This window comes from Cladophialophora immunda, assembly GCF_000835495.1.
Source record: "Cladophialophora immunda strain CBS 83496 unplaced genomic scaffold supercont1.6, whole genome shotgun sequence".
Lineage (NCBI taxonomy): Eukaryota > Fungi > Ascomycota > Eurotiomycetes > Chaetothyriales > Herpotrichiellaceae > Cladophialophora > Cladophialophora immunda.
In genome coordinates, this window is record NW_015622546.1 from 2352464 (window position 1) to 2365252 (window position 12789).

The 12789-nt window shown below is 55.0% G+C and overlaps 6 protein-coding genes across 6 annotated transcripts; 4 read left to right on the plus strand and 2 right to left on the minus strand.

Moving 5' to 3' along the window:
• Positions 1 to 945: 945 nt before the first annotated feature.
• On the plus strand, positions 946 to 1929 carry PV07_10353 (uncharacterized protein; the record flags this gene model as incomplete). Its single annotated transcript, XM_016397674.1, has 1 exon — positions 946 to 1929. The coding sequence occupies exon 1, from the start codon at positions 1105 to 1107 to the stop codon at positions 1927 to 1929; it is 825 nt and encodes a 274-aa protein (XP_016244865.1). The 5' UTR covers positions 946 to 1104.
• A 195-nt stretch (positions 1930 to 2124) lies between these two features.
• Positions 2125 to 2955, minus strand: PV07_10354 (uncharacterized protein). The gene is made up of 2 exons (XM_016397675.1): positions 2693 to 2955; positions 2125 to 2630 (listed from the first exon to the last, which is right to left on the minus strand). Exons 1-2 carry the CDS (start codon positions 2711 to 2713, stop codon positions 2436 to 2438), a joined length of 216 nt encoding a protein of 71 aa, XP_016244866.1. The 5' UTR covers positions 2714 to 2955; the 3' UTR covers positions 2125 to 2435.
• An 801-nt stretch (positions 2956 to 3756) lies between these two features.
• Positions 3757 to 5910, plus strand: PV07_10355 (uncharacterized protein). Its single transcript, XM_016397676.1, has 2 exons — positions 3757 to 4021; positions 4074 to 5910. Exons 1-2 carry the CDS (start codon positions 3773 to 3775, stop codon positions 5709 to 5711), a joined length of 1887 nt encoding a protein of 628 aa, XP_016244867.1. The 5' UTR covers positions 3757 to 3772; the 3' UTR covers positions 5712 to 5910.
• Positions 5732 to 7356, minus strand: PV07_10356 (uncharacterized protein). The gene is made up of 2 exons (XM_016397677.1): positions 7150 to 7356; positions 5732 to 7091 (listed from the first exon to the last, which is right to left on the minus strand). The coding sequence occupies exons 1-2, from the start codon at positions 7297 to 7299 to the stop codon at positions 5946 to 5948; spliced, it is 1296 nt and encodes a 431-aa protein (XP_016244868.1). The 5' UTR covers positions 7300 to 7356; the 3' UTR covers positions 5732 to 5945.
• A 191-nt stretch (positions 7357 to 7547) lies between these two features.
• On the plus strand, positions 7548 to 8301 carry PV07_10357 (uncharacterized protein; the record flags this gene model as incomplete). The annotated part of the gene is made up of 2 exons (XM_016397678.1): positions 7548 to 7675; positions 7734 to 8301. 2 exons carry the CDS (start codon positions 7548 to 7550, stop codon positions 8299 to 8301), a joined length of 696 nt encoding a protein of 231 aa, XP_016244869.1.
• A 1223-nt stretch (positions 8302 to 9524) lies between these two features.
• Positions 9525 to 10253, plus strand: PV07_10358 (uncharacterized protein; the record flags this gene model as incomplete). Its single annotated transcript, XM_016397679.1, has 2 exons — positions 9525 to 9670; positions 9731 to 10253. The coding sequence occupies 2 exons, from the start codon at positions 9525 to 9527 to the stop codon at positions 10251 to 10253; spliced, it is 669 nt and encodes a 222-aa protein (XP_016244870.1).
• Positions 10254 to 12789: the final 2536 nt, after the last annotated feature.

A 12789-nucleotide genomic window follows, 5' to 3' on the forward strand; every position in this document is an offset into this window, starting at 1 on the left:
CCGAGTCCCTCGAACAGAGCGGTATTCATTCAATGTGGTGATGCAGAGGACCTCGGGAGGAAATCAAAGGTCAATCAAACCCAAGCCAAGATCTGCAAAGAGATCCTGACGCTGTTGACCACTACGCCGGCATCAAATCAAAGCAATCCCGGCAAAAGCCCTAGCCCGCCGCCGCCCCCATCCATAGCAATCTTGACACCATATGCGCGCCAGGCAGACCTGCTGAGGCAGCTATGTGGAGGACACACTGTGTCGAGCATTGACGGATTTCAAGGCCAGGAAGCCGACGTCGTCATCTTCATTACGGTGCGCTGCAACGTGCAGGGAGAGATAGGGTTCTTGAAAGACATGCGGAGGCTGAACGTTGCACTGACCAGGGCCAAGGCCGGAGTGATCATTGTTGGAGACCGGGCGACATTGACCATGAGGAGGGAGCAGGAGGACGCATGTCAGGTATGGGATCGTCTCATCAAGACGTGTTCGAGGGTGGAGCCTCCTGCTGCAGAAAAGAAAGGTCTAGGGAAGTAGTGGCCTCGTGTATGGCTGGTAAGGCTGTCCCAGATGACCTGCAAGTAGAGCAATTGGGGGATCTGGAGTGGAAGAACCTGTGGAGTTGGGCGCAGTTTGTTTGTGCCGTTTGTAGTAGCCGATTCCAACCAATGAGAAGACGTACGGAGAATTACTGACCAATAGGAGGAACTGCAGCCTCAGTCGGACAGATTATTCCCCCGAGTCACTTCAAAGTCCTTCCGCCTCTTCTCTTCATCCTCTTCTCCCAATGTCAGTTCAGACTTCAGCCCTGTCCTTGTATCCCTCCGCCGGGGCTCCCTCTCTGAACACCATTGCGTCTCTCTCAGCCTCCTCAGGCTGTGTACCATGAATCGCACCGTCGCTGGAATTATGTCTCTCCAGAGCCCTGTTGATCTGAAAATCAAGGATGGGAGTACTGTGTATAAAGATCATGGATGACCTTCGCCCGTTCTGCTAACCATCCAGAGAACTAAACAACAGCAATAGCAACAGCACAAGCAACAGCAACGAATCAACGGCAGTAACATCCAACACACCTCCAAGAAACACCACACATCTCTCACCAATCCCGCAATGTCTTCCCCAACCGTCGCTTTCTTCGGCGCCACCGGCGGCGTCACCAACGCCATCCTCGTGCACACCCTCAAGGCAGGCTACAAGGCGACCGCGCTCGTGCGCACGCCTCAAAAGCTGCGGGACCAGCTCAGCGCCCAGGGCCTCTCCCAGGAGACCATCGCCAACCTGACCATCGTGGAGGGCAACGCGCTCGACGTGGCGGCCGTGCGGCGCACACTCAGCACCGGGACGGGCGGCCTGCCCGCGGTCGTGGTCACGGGGCTGGGCGGCCGCCCGAGGCTGCAGTTCGAATGGCGGCACCCGTTCCAGATCGCGCAGCTCGACAACCCTTCGATCTGCGAGACGGCGGCGCAGACGCTGCTGGCCGCGATGCGCGAGATCCACGCCGAGAACCGCCCCGCGCCCAACGCCGCTTCTCCTGACGAGACGAAACCGGTGCTGGCCTTCGTCTCGACGACGGGCGTCACGCGCGGGCCCGAGGACGTGCCCTTCTTCATCCGCTTCCTGTACCACCAGATCCTCACCGTCCCGCACGTCGACAAGCGCAGGATGGAGGACCTGTACCGCGCCGACGCCGCGTCCGCGGCCCCGGCCTTCCGCGCCGTCGTCGGCGTCAGGCCCACCCTGCTCTCCGGCGGCGCGGACTACCGAGACGCCGCGGGCCTGGACAAGATTCGGAGCGGCACCGAGGCCAAGCCCGCCGTCGGGTACGTCATCAAGAGGGCCGACGTGGGCGCTTGGGTGTATGAGAATGTGGTCGGCGAGGTCTTGAAGGGCGGGAAGAGTCAGTGGGAAGGCGAGATGGTTAGCTTGACTAGTTGAGCTGATGGTTTCGGCTCCAGGCTAGGTAGAAGCAGGATATTGGGGGCGGTTGTACGAGGTATACGATCTTGTATATGTACACGTGGGGAGTTCCGGTTCGGGAAAGCGGCTATACTAAGCTATAGAGTAATTATTACGATCACTTAGTTCGTCGTGGTGGAAACCATTGAAACCATCTCGGTTTGTTTTACATCATCATCATTCGTTCTCTATGCTAGACAGCGCCGCGGAGAGCGCCTCGGGTATCGTGGTACTAATAGTACAGAGGTATTATGCGGTAGTGCAAATGTGGGAGGTCTTCTCTCCTGGTCTGGTCTGTCCAAGCCACGTTTTCGTCTGAAGGAAAGGAAATCAGGTAACTGTGGAAGTGATGTCTCTCTTTCTCTCCCTCTCTCCAATCAGCCCATGCCTCCTCATCTGCGTCATCTGATCATGCTTCCGTAGTGTGGACTCTCTCCTGTCTTCTCCCCCACCGTCTCCTTCGGGTTCGCGAGAGAGTCCGTCGATCAGATAGTACTCGTTGTATGATGCCTACGAGTGGTCCTGGTGCGGTGTCTCCGCGTACGGCGGCCGCAGGTGAGGCAGGAGATGATGATGTCGAAGAAGGAGACGATGCCGTTGACGATGGCGGTGATGATGGCGCCGATGCCGTTGACAATGGCCATCAGCACGGAGCCGATGGTCTGGCAGAGTGATTCAAACTGTAGGCCAGGGCTGTTAGTACGAGATCGGTTAAGAATGGGGACATGGGCGAAGGACATACGCAGGAGACGACTGCACCCATTGTGGCGGTCTGTTGTGTCTAGGTATGTGTGGATCTAGTGAGATGGGGAGGTACTGGATGTTTGAGTGTGGTTTTGTTGGTTTGCGTCTTCTTGATGGTTGAGGGATAAGTCGACGAGATAAAATGATGAGGGCAGGTTTTTGTATGTCTTGGGGAACAGCAGAGGATCGAGATGTCTAGAATCTTCACAGGAGGAGGGAGCAGTGGGGGTTGGGAAACGAAGCCCTTTGTACTTGTATCACTTCCTGGTGATTGTGACTGCCCACGGAAACGAAATACATCACACTGCTTTCTTTGCACCCTTCGTTTAGCAGCATTCTAACCACGCTCAGACCTAGTGCTTGGGCTTTCACTCAAGGATGTCAATGCCGGCCAATACGAGCTGACGGGGAGATACGACGTCATGGGACTATGACGTTGGGAAGTTTGTGCTCGGAGATGGCAGGCAGTTTACCAAGGCGATGTCGAATCAAATGAGGTAGCGAAAGGCTGACCATCTCACGCCTTGGGGTCTTGTTGTTGGAAGAGTTGCGCCAGTAGGTGCTAGCCCGTCTCCAAACATGCGCATCTGACGGGGTTGCCCGTTACACTAGCTCTGGGATGGGAAACCGCCATTATGCCATGGTGGGCACGGAAGGGGAAAGGATGTGTTGTGGGAAACCAGTTGACGTCCGATTTCGAGCACAAAAACAAGGCAAATGCTGGCCGATGGCGAAGATGGCGACAGATGGCGACCGATAAAGAACTGCGGAGAAAGAAAAGGCATCGGCCCTCGACGTCATTTGCAGATCCGTGCAGGAGGCCAGCACAGTTTGGCAGGCAGCATCCCGGCAGCCCAAGTGGCAACAAGTGGCACAACTGGCTCCAGCGGCAACGTCACTGGCTGATCGCGAGATGCATTTGTGGCTGCTGTGGCGTCCTGCATCTCGATTGCAAAACGTCCAGCCACCGCTACGAGCCGCACTGTGGCGTCTGTGGCGGTGCATGCAGGAACAACTTCCCCGGCCTCAATATTCTCCGCCAATGAAAACCAATGTGCGAGCACCGCATCCCAGAGAGATGCTGCAGCTGTTCGAGAGGGGTGCTTCGTCGTCGTCGTGGTTGTGGTCGCCCGATGGGCGCCTGGCAATCCCGGCTGTCTCGTGTCTGATCCTCGTCGCCACGCTGTCTGCAGTCATTGCACACCAACTCCTCTCCACCGACAGAGAACGCGCAGTCCGTTTCACGGTCCAGATCCCCCCGCAGCTGCAGAGCGAATATTCATGGAGCCACGAAGAAACAGGCAGAGGCCACGAACCGCAGGACGAGGTATCATTCCAGCTTATTTTCTGCTTGGCTAGATGTTGACGCTTGGACGCAGGTCTCCAATGGCCGGATATACCCTCGAAGTCCGGCAGACGGTCGTCGTCTCGGACTGCCCATTACTCCCGCAAACCCGTCTGTGATTGATTCTGCCGTCTCAGCTGCGGCGCGAGCTCAAGTCAAATGGTCGCAGACTACCTTTTCCGAACGGCGTCAGGTCCTCCGCACATTGCTTCGATATGTCCTCGACCATCAGGAACAAATAGTGGCGGCGTGCTGCCTGGACTCCGGGAAGACCAAGATAGATGCCTGCTTCGGCGAAATACTTGTCACAGTCGAGAAACTGCAATGGACAATCAAACATGGAGAAGGAGCGCTCCGTGTATCAAGACGACCGACCAACCTCCTCATGTGCTACAAATCAAATACTGTCTGTTATGAACCCCTCGGCGTGGTCGCAGCGTGCGTGAGCTGGAACTATCCCTTTCACAACTTCATCTCCCCTGTCATCTCGGCCCTGTTCGCGGGCAATGCGATCGTGGTGAAGCCGAGCGAGCAGACGTGCTGGAGCACCTTTTACTTCATCGACATCATCCAAGGAGCACTGCGAGCATGCAATCACAGTCCCGACCTTGTCCAGAATGTTGTCTGTTTACCAGAGGCTGCAGATCACCTCACCAGCCATCCGGGTATCAGCCACGTCACCTTCATCGGCAGCAGAGAAATCGCGCACAAGGTGTGTGCGTCGGCAGCAAAATCATTGACTCCCGTCACGGTGGAGTTGGGTGGGAAAGATCCTGCCGTCGTGCTTGATGACGCAAAAACAATTAGGACTATCGGCGACGTGATCTCAATCCTCATGCGTGGAGTTTTCCAGTCCGCCGGGCAGAATTGCATCGGCATCGAGCGCGTCATCGCATTACCTGCAATCCACGACAAACTGCTCGCTGAGGTTCTTCCAAAGATCAAATCGCTGCGTCTCGGCCCCGTTCTCCTCTTATCTCCCAACAACCCACCCGACCTGGGCGCCATGATTTCGTCACGCAATTTCTCCCATCTCGAAAGGCTGATTTCCTCGGCAGTCGCTCAGGGCGCAACCCTCCACTGTGGAGGCCGACGTTACAACCACCCCGAGTATCCTCACGGAATCTACTTCGCGCCCACGCTGCTCAGCAACGTAACTCCTGAAATGGAGATCGCGCAAAAGGAGTTGTTTGGACCTGTGTTCTTGCTCATGAAAGCCGCCGACGTGGACAGCGCAATCCGCATCGCGAATTCGACGGACTACGCCCTGGGGGCCGGGGTGTTTGGCCACAACCAGCGCGACGTCCAGAAGTGCGTCAGGGGGATCACGGCCGGGATGGTCGCCGTCAACGACTTTGGAGCCTACTACGCCTGCTCGCTCCCCTTTGGCGGCGTCAAAGGTTCCGGCTACGGCCGCTTCGGCGGTGAGGAAGGGCTGCGGGCGCTCTGCAACGTCAAGGCCGTCTGCGAGGATAGCTGGTGGGCAAGGGCGCTGGGCATCCAGACGAGGATCCCGCCCAAATTGCAGTACCCCGTCTCCCAGCATGGCTGGGACGTGTGCAAGGGCGTCGTGGGCACGGGGTATGCGCTCGGTTTGGGGCTGTGGGAGTGGGCTGGTTGCGTGGTACAGCTTTTAACGGCTTTGATGAAGAGTGATGAAAAGAAATCGTGACGCGGACCAGAACGTAGATGGGGAGGTAGAGGGAGAAAATTCCCATTTTTGCGGATCATCAATCTTATCTTCCCTCCCTTTTGTACTCTTCGACAAGGACGACCCGCTGGAGGCGTCAACGTCTCTAAGACCATGCCAGAATGGCTACCTAGGTATACAGGGATCCAGAAGAAGTCGATCCAACCCAGTGAAAACCCGAATTTCTAATCTATCGTCTTGGATGTTTTTGACCGTCTACGACCACGATATTGCCAACATGATCGCCGCCCCGACGAACATGGCCGCGAACTGGAGGCCCGTCTTTCTCAACTCGGCCCATTTGTTCGGGCCGGTCTCTAACAGCTCGGGAATCACCGCCACGGTGCCCACGTACAGGAACGTGCCCGCCGTGAAGGGCAGAAGCATGTCTCCCCACGAGAGGCTGGTGCCCCAGATGCCGCCGAATCCACTCCCTGCCCCAGCTCCTCCGGATGCTTCCGCGGCCGCACCCTTCGACCCGCCGCCGTACTCTTGCACGAAGATGCCGATCAGCGTGCCCAGGAAGGCGCCCACCGCCGTGACGAACTGGGCGCCCATGGCTTTCCGCTTCGAGAAGCCGGACTGGATCAGCAGCGCGAAGTCGCCCACCTCGTGCGGGATCTCGTGGAAGAAAACCGCCATGGTGGTCGTTGCGCCGAGGGCCGGGCTGGCGTAGAACGACGACGAGAGCGCCAGGCCGTCGGTGATGTTGTGTGTGAAGTCGGCGATCAGGTTGAGGAGGCCGGCGAGTTTGACGGAGGGATTTTGAGGCGAGGATGATGGAGGCGAGGACGAGGGTAGGGATTTGGTGTCTTTCCCGCCCTTGCGTTGTCTCACGTCGCCATTGGCTGCCTTTCCTTTCTTTGCAGACGTGGTCGTGGCCGAGCCATTGTATGCAGTCTCGAGCTTCTCGTCATGAGAATGCGAGTGCGAGTGGGAATGGCCGCCATCCCCCCCGGTGGCAATGCGCAGGGCTTTATCCATGGCCATGAAAGTGACCAGCCCGACAATGATCCCGACTCCTAGCAACAGGTTGCGGTTTGGCTCAACCATGACGAACTTGATTTGATCGTGCTCATCTTCACCCAGGAAAATCTCGGGAAGCAAGTGAAAGAGCGTATCTCCCAGAAGACCCCCGACCGCGAACGCGACCATGATACTTAGCGACGACGGGTCGATGTTGGGAGGACATAGTGCGAGGAGGAAATTTGGAGGGCCCGAAATGTAGGCTGTTGCGAGGAGGGCATTGATTGCTGGGGACGACGAGGGGAAGAGGACGGCGAAAAGTTGGGTCGTCAATGAGGCTTCCGTTGGATTATTTTTGGCCTTTGCCTCTGACAGAGTCTGCACGAAGGCACATTGCTGTCGTTTAAAGCCTTAGCACTGATGTATGCTGTCCGAGAGAATTGGTCTTGCATACCTGGAGGCTCTCCTCGATCTCCTCCCTCGTCAGCAGGCTGGTGTCCTTGCCTTGGACAGTCTCCGCGCATACTGAGACTACCAGACCTAGTAATAGTGCATAAACGGTATATTTGATCATCCGTGATGGTCTGAAACGCAGGGGAGCCATTGTCTCTGTCTACCGACTGAGGGTGAAACGGCACGCGACTGCGCAAGCATTGAGCAGGGACTATTATTGCTTAAGTGTGAAATTCAGGGGTTTGGCTGCGCTTTATCGATAGCGGGAAATCCTCGGCTGAATATGCATTTTTGGCTGCAAACTGCGGATTTTCTGCTCACTGATATAAATAAATTCCCTTGCAAGGGACAATACACTCTATTATTGGACCTGCAGGACTGAGATATTTTTCTCCCAAGATGGGTCGCGAAAGACAGAAAAAGAAGAACAGGTCTTCTATCTCCAAAGCGAGGCCGAAAGACAACAGGACAAAAGCTGGCAAGAAGAGGGTAAATTTTCTGGGCAATGAGACCATTGCAAAGAATTGGTACGTCTTGCAATTCTGCACAATGCTAATCATAGCCCACGACTGACGGCTTCTGTAGGGATCGAAAACTTACTCTATCGCAAAATTATAAGCGACTGGGGTTGTCCTCCAGACTGAATGCTGCTACAGGCGGTACAGAAAAGAAGGCGGACAGGGACAAGGACGACACAGAAGATGTTAAAAGAGACTCGCTTGCGATCGCCGGGCCACTGGCCGCCAATCTGACCCCTCAAGAAGTCCAGGTCGAGAGAGACCCCGAGACAGGTCGTATCCTCAGGATCATCCGACCGGAGACGGGCGAGGCGAACAATAATCCGCTTAATGACCCTCTGAACGACATTATGGACGCTGAACCTTTACAGCCGCGACAGCAGCCTGCAAATGGGATCGTGGCAGAATTGGAAGCACAGGCTGCAGAAGAGGAAAAGCTGCTAGCAAAGAAGAAGCGACCGCGACAGCAAAGCCAGCGGGAAGAAGAATGGGTTGCCAAACTGGTGGAAAAACATGGCGGCGATATCAAAGCCATGGTAAGAGACCGGAAGCTCAATCCAATGCAACAGACAGAGGGCGATATCGCTCGCAGGGTCAAGAAGTGGAAGGCAAACCATGGAGAAGTCACGACATGAGACACTATCTGGACGAATGGCCGCCCAGAGAGCTTGGTATTCCAACTTAGCCAAGGATGCATCACCCTGAACAGATGCAACAATAAGGAATCAAACGAAAATACGATGCCGCAAAGCCTAAACGCATGGGCTGTGCGCCATCTCCATGTGGAGATAGAATCAGCCAGGAAAAGGCGTGGGCCGTGGGTGGTATACATCCAACAGACAAAAATACGTCCAACAAGCAGTATTTGGCTCTCGGAAGGGTCAATGCCACGTTATGATCCGTGGGGATGTCATCCGGGAGTGTGCTTGCGTGAGGACTATCCATCAGCCTACAGGGCCTTTGATTACCGAGATGTCGGCCTTTGCAGGCCAACACTGCCTTTTCCTGGGAATGTTCAGCATTGAATGCCTTGGATGAGAGACCCCTCGACTGGGCAATGCGACTTCTGGTGGGAGTTGGCGGGGCTCAAGAGCTGGATGGGGAATGCGCTCGCTGGAGGTTAGTGGTGCTATGACTGGCTTGGAGACGACGAAAGTTCAACGAAAACACTCTCCCCACTGTCTTAGTTAGCTATTCTTGACCAAGATGCTGAGTAGACACGGGAGGGATTTGGACGAGATTACGTTGATACCCAGCTGGTTCGGAGGAAATAGAATGATCACACTGATCTTACCGGTGACCGTTTGAGCAGCGGGAAGCGATGCCCAGAGTTTCGGGGGCGGAGACTCACATGCAACTAGACACGATTGGCCGTGGCCACGGCGGACCAAGCGGCTTCGTTTGAATCGCCTCGTGCTCGTTTCGTGCATCCTCCGTTCGCATATCAACACTTTCTCCAGCGCGCCCAGTATCGCCATCAAGCCATGGATCTTCGTGTTTCGATTCCCTTCATTCCCGGGGCCCCCTCCTGGCGTCCTCATGACGGTCAGCGCGGGTGCAGACGCGCCCTCCCTAATATCAGGACAATGTCCCTGCGCGGTCCTAGTCCTTCCACAGCCAACGCGTTCAAAATGCTGCAGAACAACGACCTCTATCCATATCGTCATCAAAGAATATATATAGACAAAGAAGAGCGTCGTTGCGACCCAGGTCTTCTGCCGGACCCATAGTCAACCTGCCTGTGAAAAGGTCCTCCATTTTACTTGGCGAAGTGCTGCCAAATTGCTGCGGCGTTGTGACCATGATGTTGGCCATAGCATCTTCTCCCAGGTCTCTCCGGTCAAACCAGCAGCGCACCATGAGTGTCGTGTCCAAGTCTATGCCAATAAAGAGCCCTTTCACCACCTCAACCACCTCCAAAATGAACAGCCCCTGTGCCACCCCATCCACAACAACAGCTCCACTGATCCCAGACAAGATCTTGCCAAACCTGTACCTGTCAGAGTGAGTGAAGCTTGTCCTTCTCATGCTGTGCGCAGGGTTGGCCTGACGCTGATTGGACAGCATTCACACTGCTGCCGCAGTCCTCAGCCCCAATTACAATGCTCCAAACCGGCCAAGGATCAAGTATGTTCTCTCAGTCATCGACAATCCGGACAAGCAACCCAAAGTGCCTCCTGGACATGAAGCAGAATTTGTCCTCAAGATGATCAGTCTCCGGGACAACGCCAACTTTGACCTGCTGCAGCTGTTGGGCGAAGCCTGCGCTTTCATCAAGGCAGGTCTTCAGAATAACGATGGCGGCGTCCTTGTCCATTGCCAGAAAGGCGTGTCCCGGTCCGCCGCAGTCGTGATAGGCTTTATCATGGAAGAAATGGACCTCGACTACGACACTGCATTCCGGTATGTTCGTGGCGGTCGGTCAAAGGCGAAACCCAATTCTGGATTCCAAACGCAGTTGGAGCTGTGGGGCCAGCTGCGTTACAACATTCACGAGACCGACGGCAAAGAGAAACAAGAGTACGCTTCCTGGAAAGCAGATAACGACGAGCGGATCAAGAAACTGGGGTCCAGATGGACTGGTTAAGGCCTGGGAAAAGCCGGAGCTCTCAGTGGCTTCGAAGAAGTTGCAGCGCTTCGAATTAGCACTATCCCAACACGTGCGGATGTGCCCCAAGCTTGTTTGTCCCGGCGATTGCCTCTGCCTTTACGTGTGGAATGAGCGGGACATGTGTTGCGTTCTGGATGGATAGGGAGGAGTCGGTGCCGTTCAGTTGGCGGTGGTCCTGATGTTGCCCATTCCGTCTGCTGGACACCGAAATGGTACCAATAGAGCAGCCTTGAGTGGTCGTTTTGCTTCAGAGCTGTGCAGAACGGGAAGTGAAAGACAGGAAGAATGCACATCGGAGTGGCGCATTAGCCCAGAGGTGAGCAAAATGCTCCCTGCTGACAGCAGTACCCATTGAAGCAGCAACCATCCTCTTCCTCCCTCCATGCTCTCCTCGATCCCTGGACTGCTGGGAAGGAAAACACCTTCGATCAAGCTGTCTGGTCGGAGTGCCTGAATTTCCTGGCCTGGGCGATGCTGGCGGAGCGGAAGTCTTCGCACTGTCTGTCCCCCCATGCGCCCCCCTCCTCTCAACAGCCAATGGCCGCACGGAGACCGGATAAGCTTATTTTCCGACTCCATACTGAGTGCGATACTCCTCCTGGCCTCTTCTCAGCTCACTTTTGCCTCTATTGCAGTGTCCTTGGCTCGTTGCAATCCCTTTCATATCCTCAGACATCGTCGTTCTGTCCCGTCACTGGGCCGTCATCGACCTGGCACAATTGAGTTTGCAAACTGCGTCCGATTTGAGACCCTGCAGCATCGTCCAGACGTCAGTTTGCATTTACTCTGCCGTCAGAAAGTGAGATTCAACCATTTCTTGTCTCGTTACTCACCCGTCACTCTTTCGTTACCTTGTTCCATTGAGGGACCATCTTCAGGGTATTTAAACCCTCGTCTCGCCGAACTTCTGCAGACTTGCCTCCCCTCAGACACCTCCTCATCGTCGGTTGTGCCTTCTCGCCAGAGACATTGAGCAAGAAAGGTACATTTCGTCTCTCGCAAGTTTCAATGGGACAAGCCTTCCCTTTGCCGTTTCTTCGCTGTTGTCTTCGGCAATTCGTCAATGCGTCTGCGGACGGTGGTACAAAGTCTTGCTAATACGGACAAATGCAGGACACCGCTTGAACCTTTGCCGAAGCCGCCGCCTCCTGGAATTCTTCTTTGTGAGTCTGATGCCCACTAAAAAAACGCACCAAGAGAGTTGAAGTTTGCAGTTTTCAGCTTGTCCATGGCAAACCGGGATGGGATTTGTGTTGGATCCCCCAAGACAAACAGCAAACAGGATCCCCTAAGATTGCTGCTCCAGACATTCCAACTGTTATTTAATCTGCTCCCTCCCATGATCTTGCTGGTCCTCTGATAATCTGACATCCATGAATATATACAGATAACAAATACCGGAGACCGCAACCAAAGAGGTCCAAGAAGCGGCGAATTCTGCGGAGCATTGATACTGCCCAAGGCCGTCGCAGAACACACCAGTTCCACACACGAGAAGTATGCTCTTCCTTCCGATGGGGTGCCTGTTCATTGACCAAGCTGACTCTCTGCAAGGAACGCACAGCCTAGCTGTAAGTCTGTTCTCTCTTCTGCGTCACCGTCTCGTCAAATCTCACTCAACCGATCTCCTCTGTCTGTCCTTCTTCACATGCTACCTTGTGGAAAGTCACTACACCGACCCTTCTGGCTCCGGATCCGAGACATTACGTCCACGTGGTCCTCCGCTTGTCGGCGGAGAGCGGGAGCGGAGGGCGGAAAGGGGGGGATCACGAGGGCAGCAAGCATGTGCTCCTCGTCCTCCGTCTATATATATCCCCCTCCCGCTCCTTCCTTCCTCCGCTTCCTTTCCACAGTCATTCCATCAAGAACTTCTTCTCTGCTTACATTACTTACTCTTATCCAGCCTCGACATATCCACGACCTCATTGCCATCTACGCAGACGCTCTGTTTTCGACTTGCTTTCCACTTCGTCTTTGATTGTTCCGCACAGTTTGCTCCATTCGTCAGACCCACGTCGCTTTGAAATCTTGGTAAGTCATTGCCTGGTCTTTGCTCTCTGCCCTTCAGATTCTGGACAATCTATGTCCGGAAAGTTGGATGTCGTGGCATTGTCGACTGGTTTGGACCCTTTGTCTTTCTGCGAAATCCGACATCGAAATGGCGTGCCATGACTCCAAGCCCTCAGTTGCGGGTGGCAGTTTTCCATGGGTTCCGCTTCCAGAATCCTTCGGCTTGTTATTTGGGACAATGACACACCTCGACGAATCTGCACACCTTGGAACTACTTCCGACAGACGGCAACATCTAGCATTGCTCGCATACACAGAAGCATTTGTCAACACCGCCGAATCTGGTCGTTGAGTTGCCTGTTCGGGAAGGCGGGTCAGTGCCCCGCGTCGGCAAGGCTGTCGACATGTCTTATCGAACAGTCTAGCTTCCGACATGTGAACGTCAACAGACTCTCTGTAATCGACATGTGATCAGCTCGCTATAGAAGCGGGTCTGCGCCGA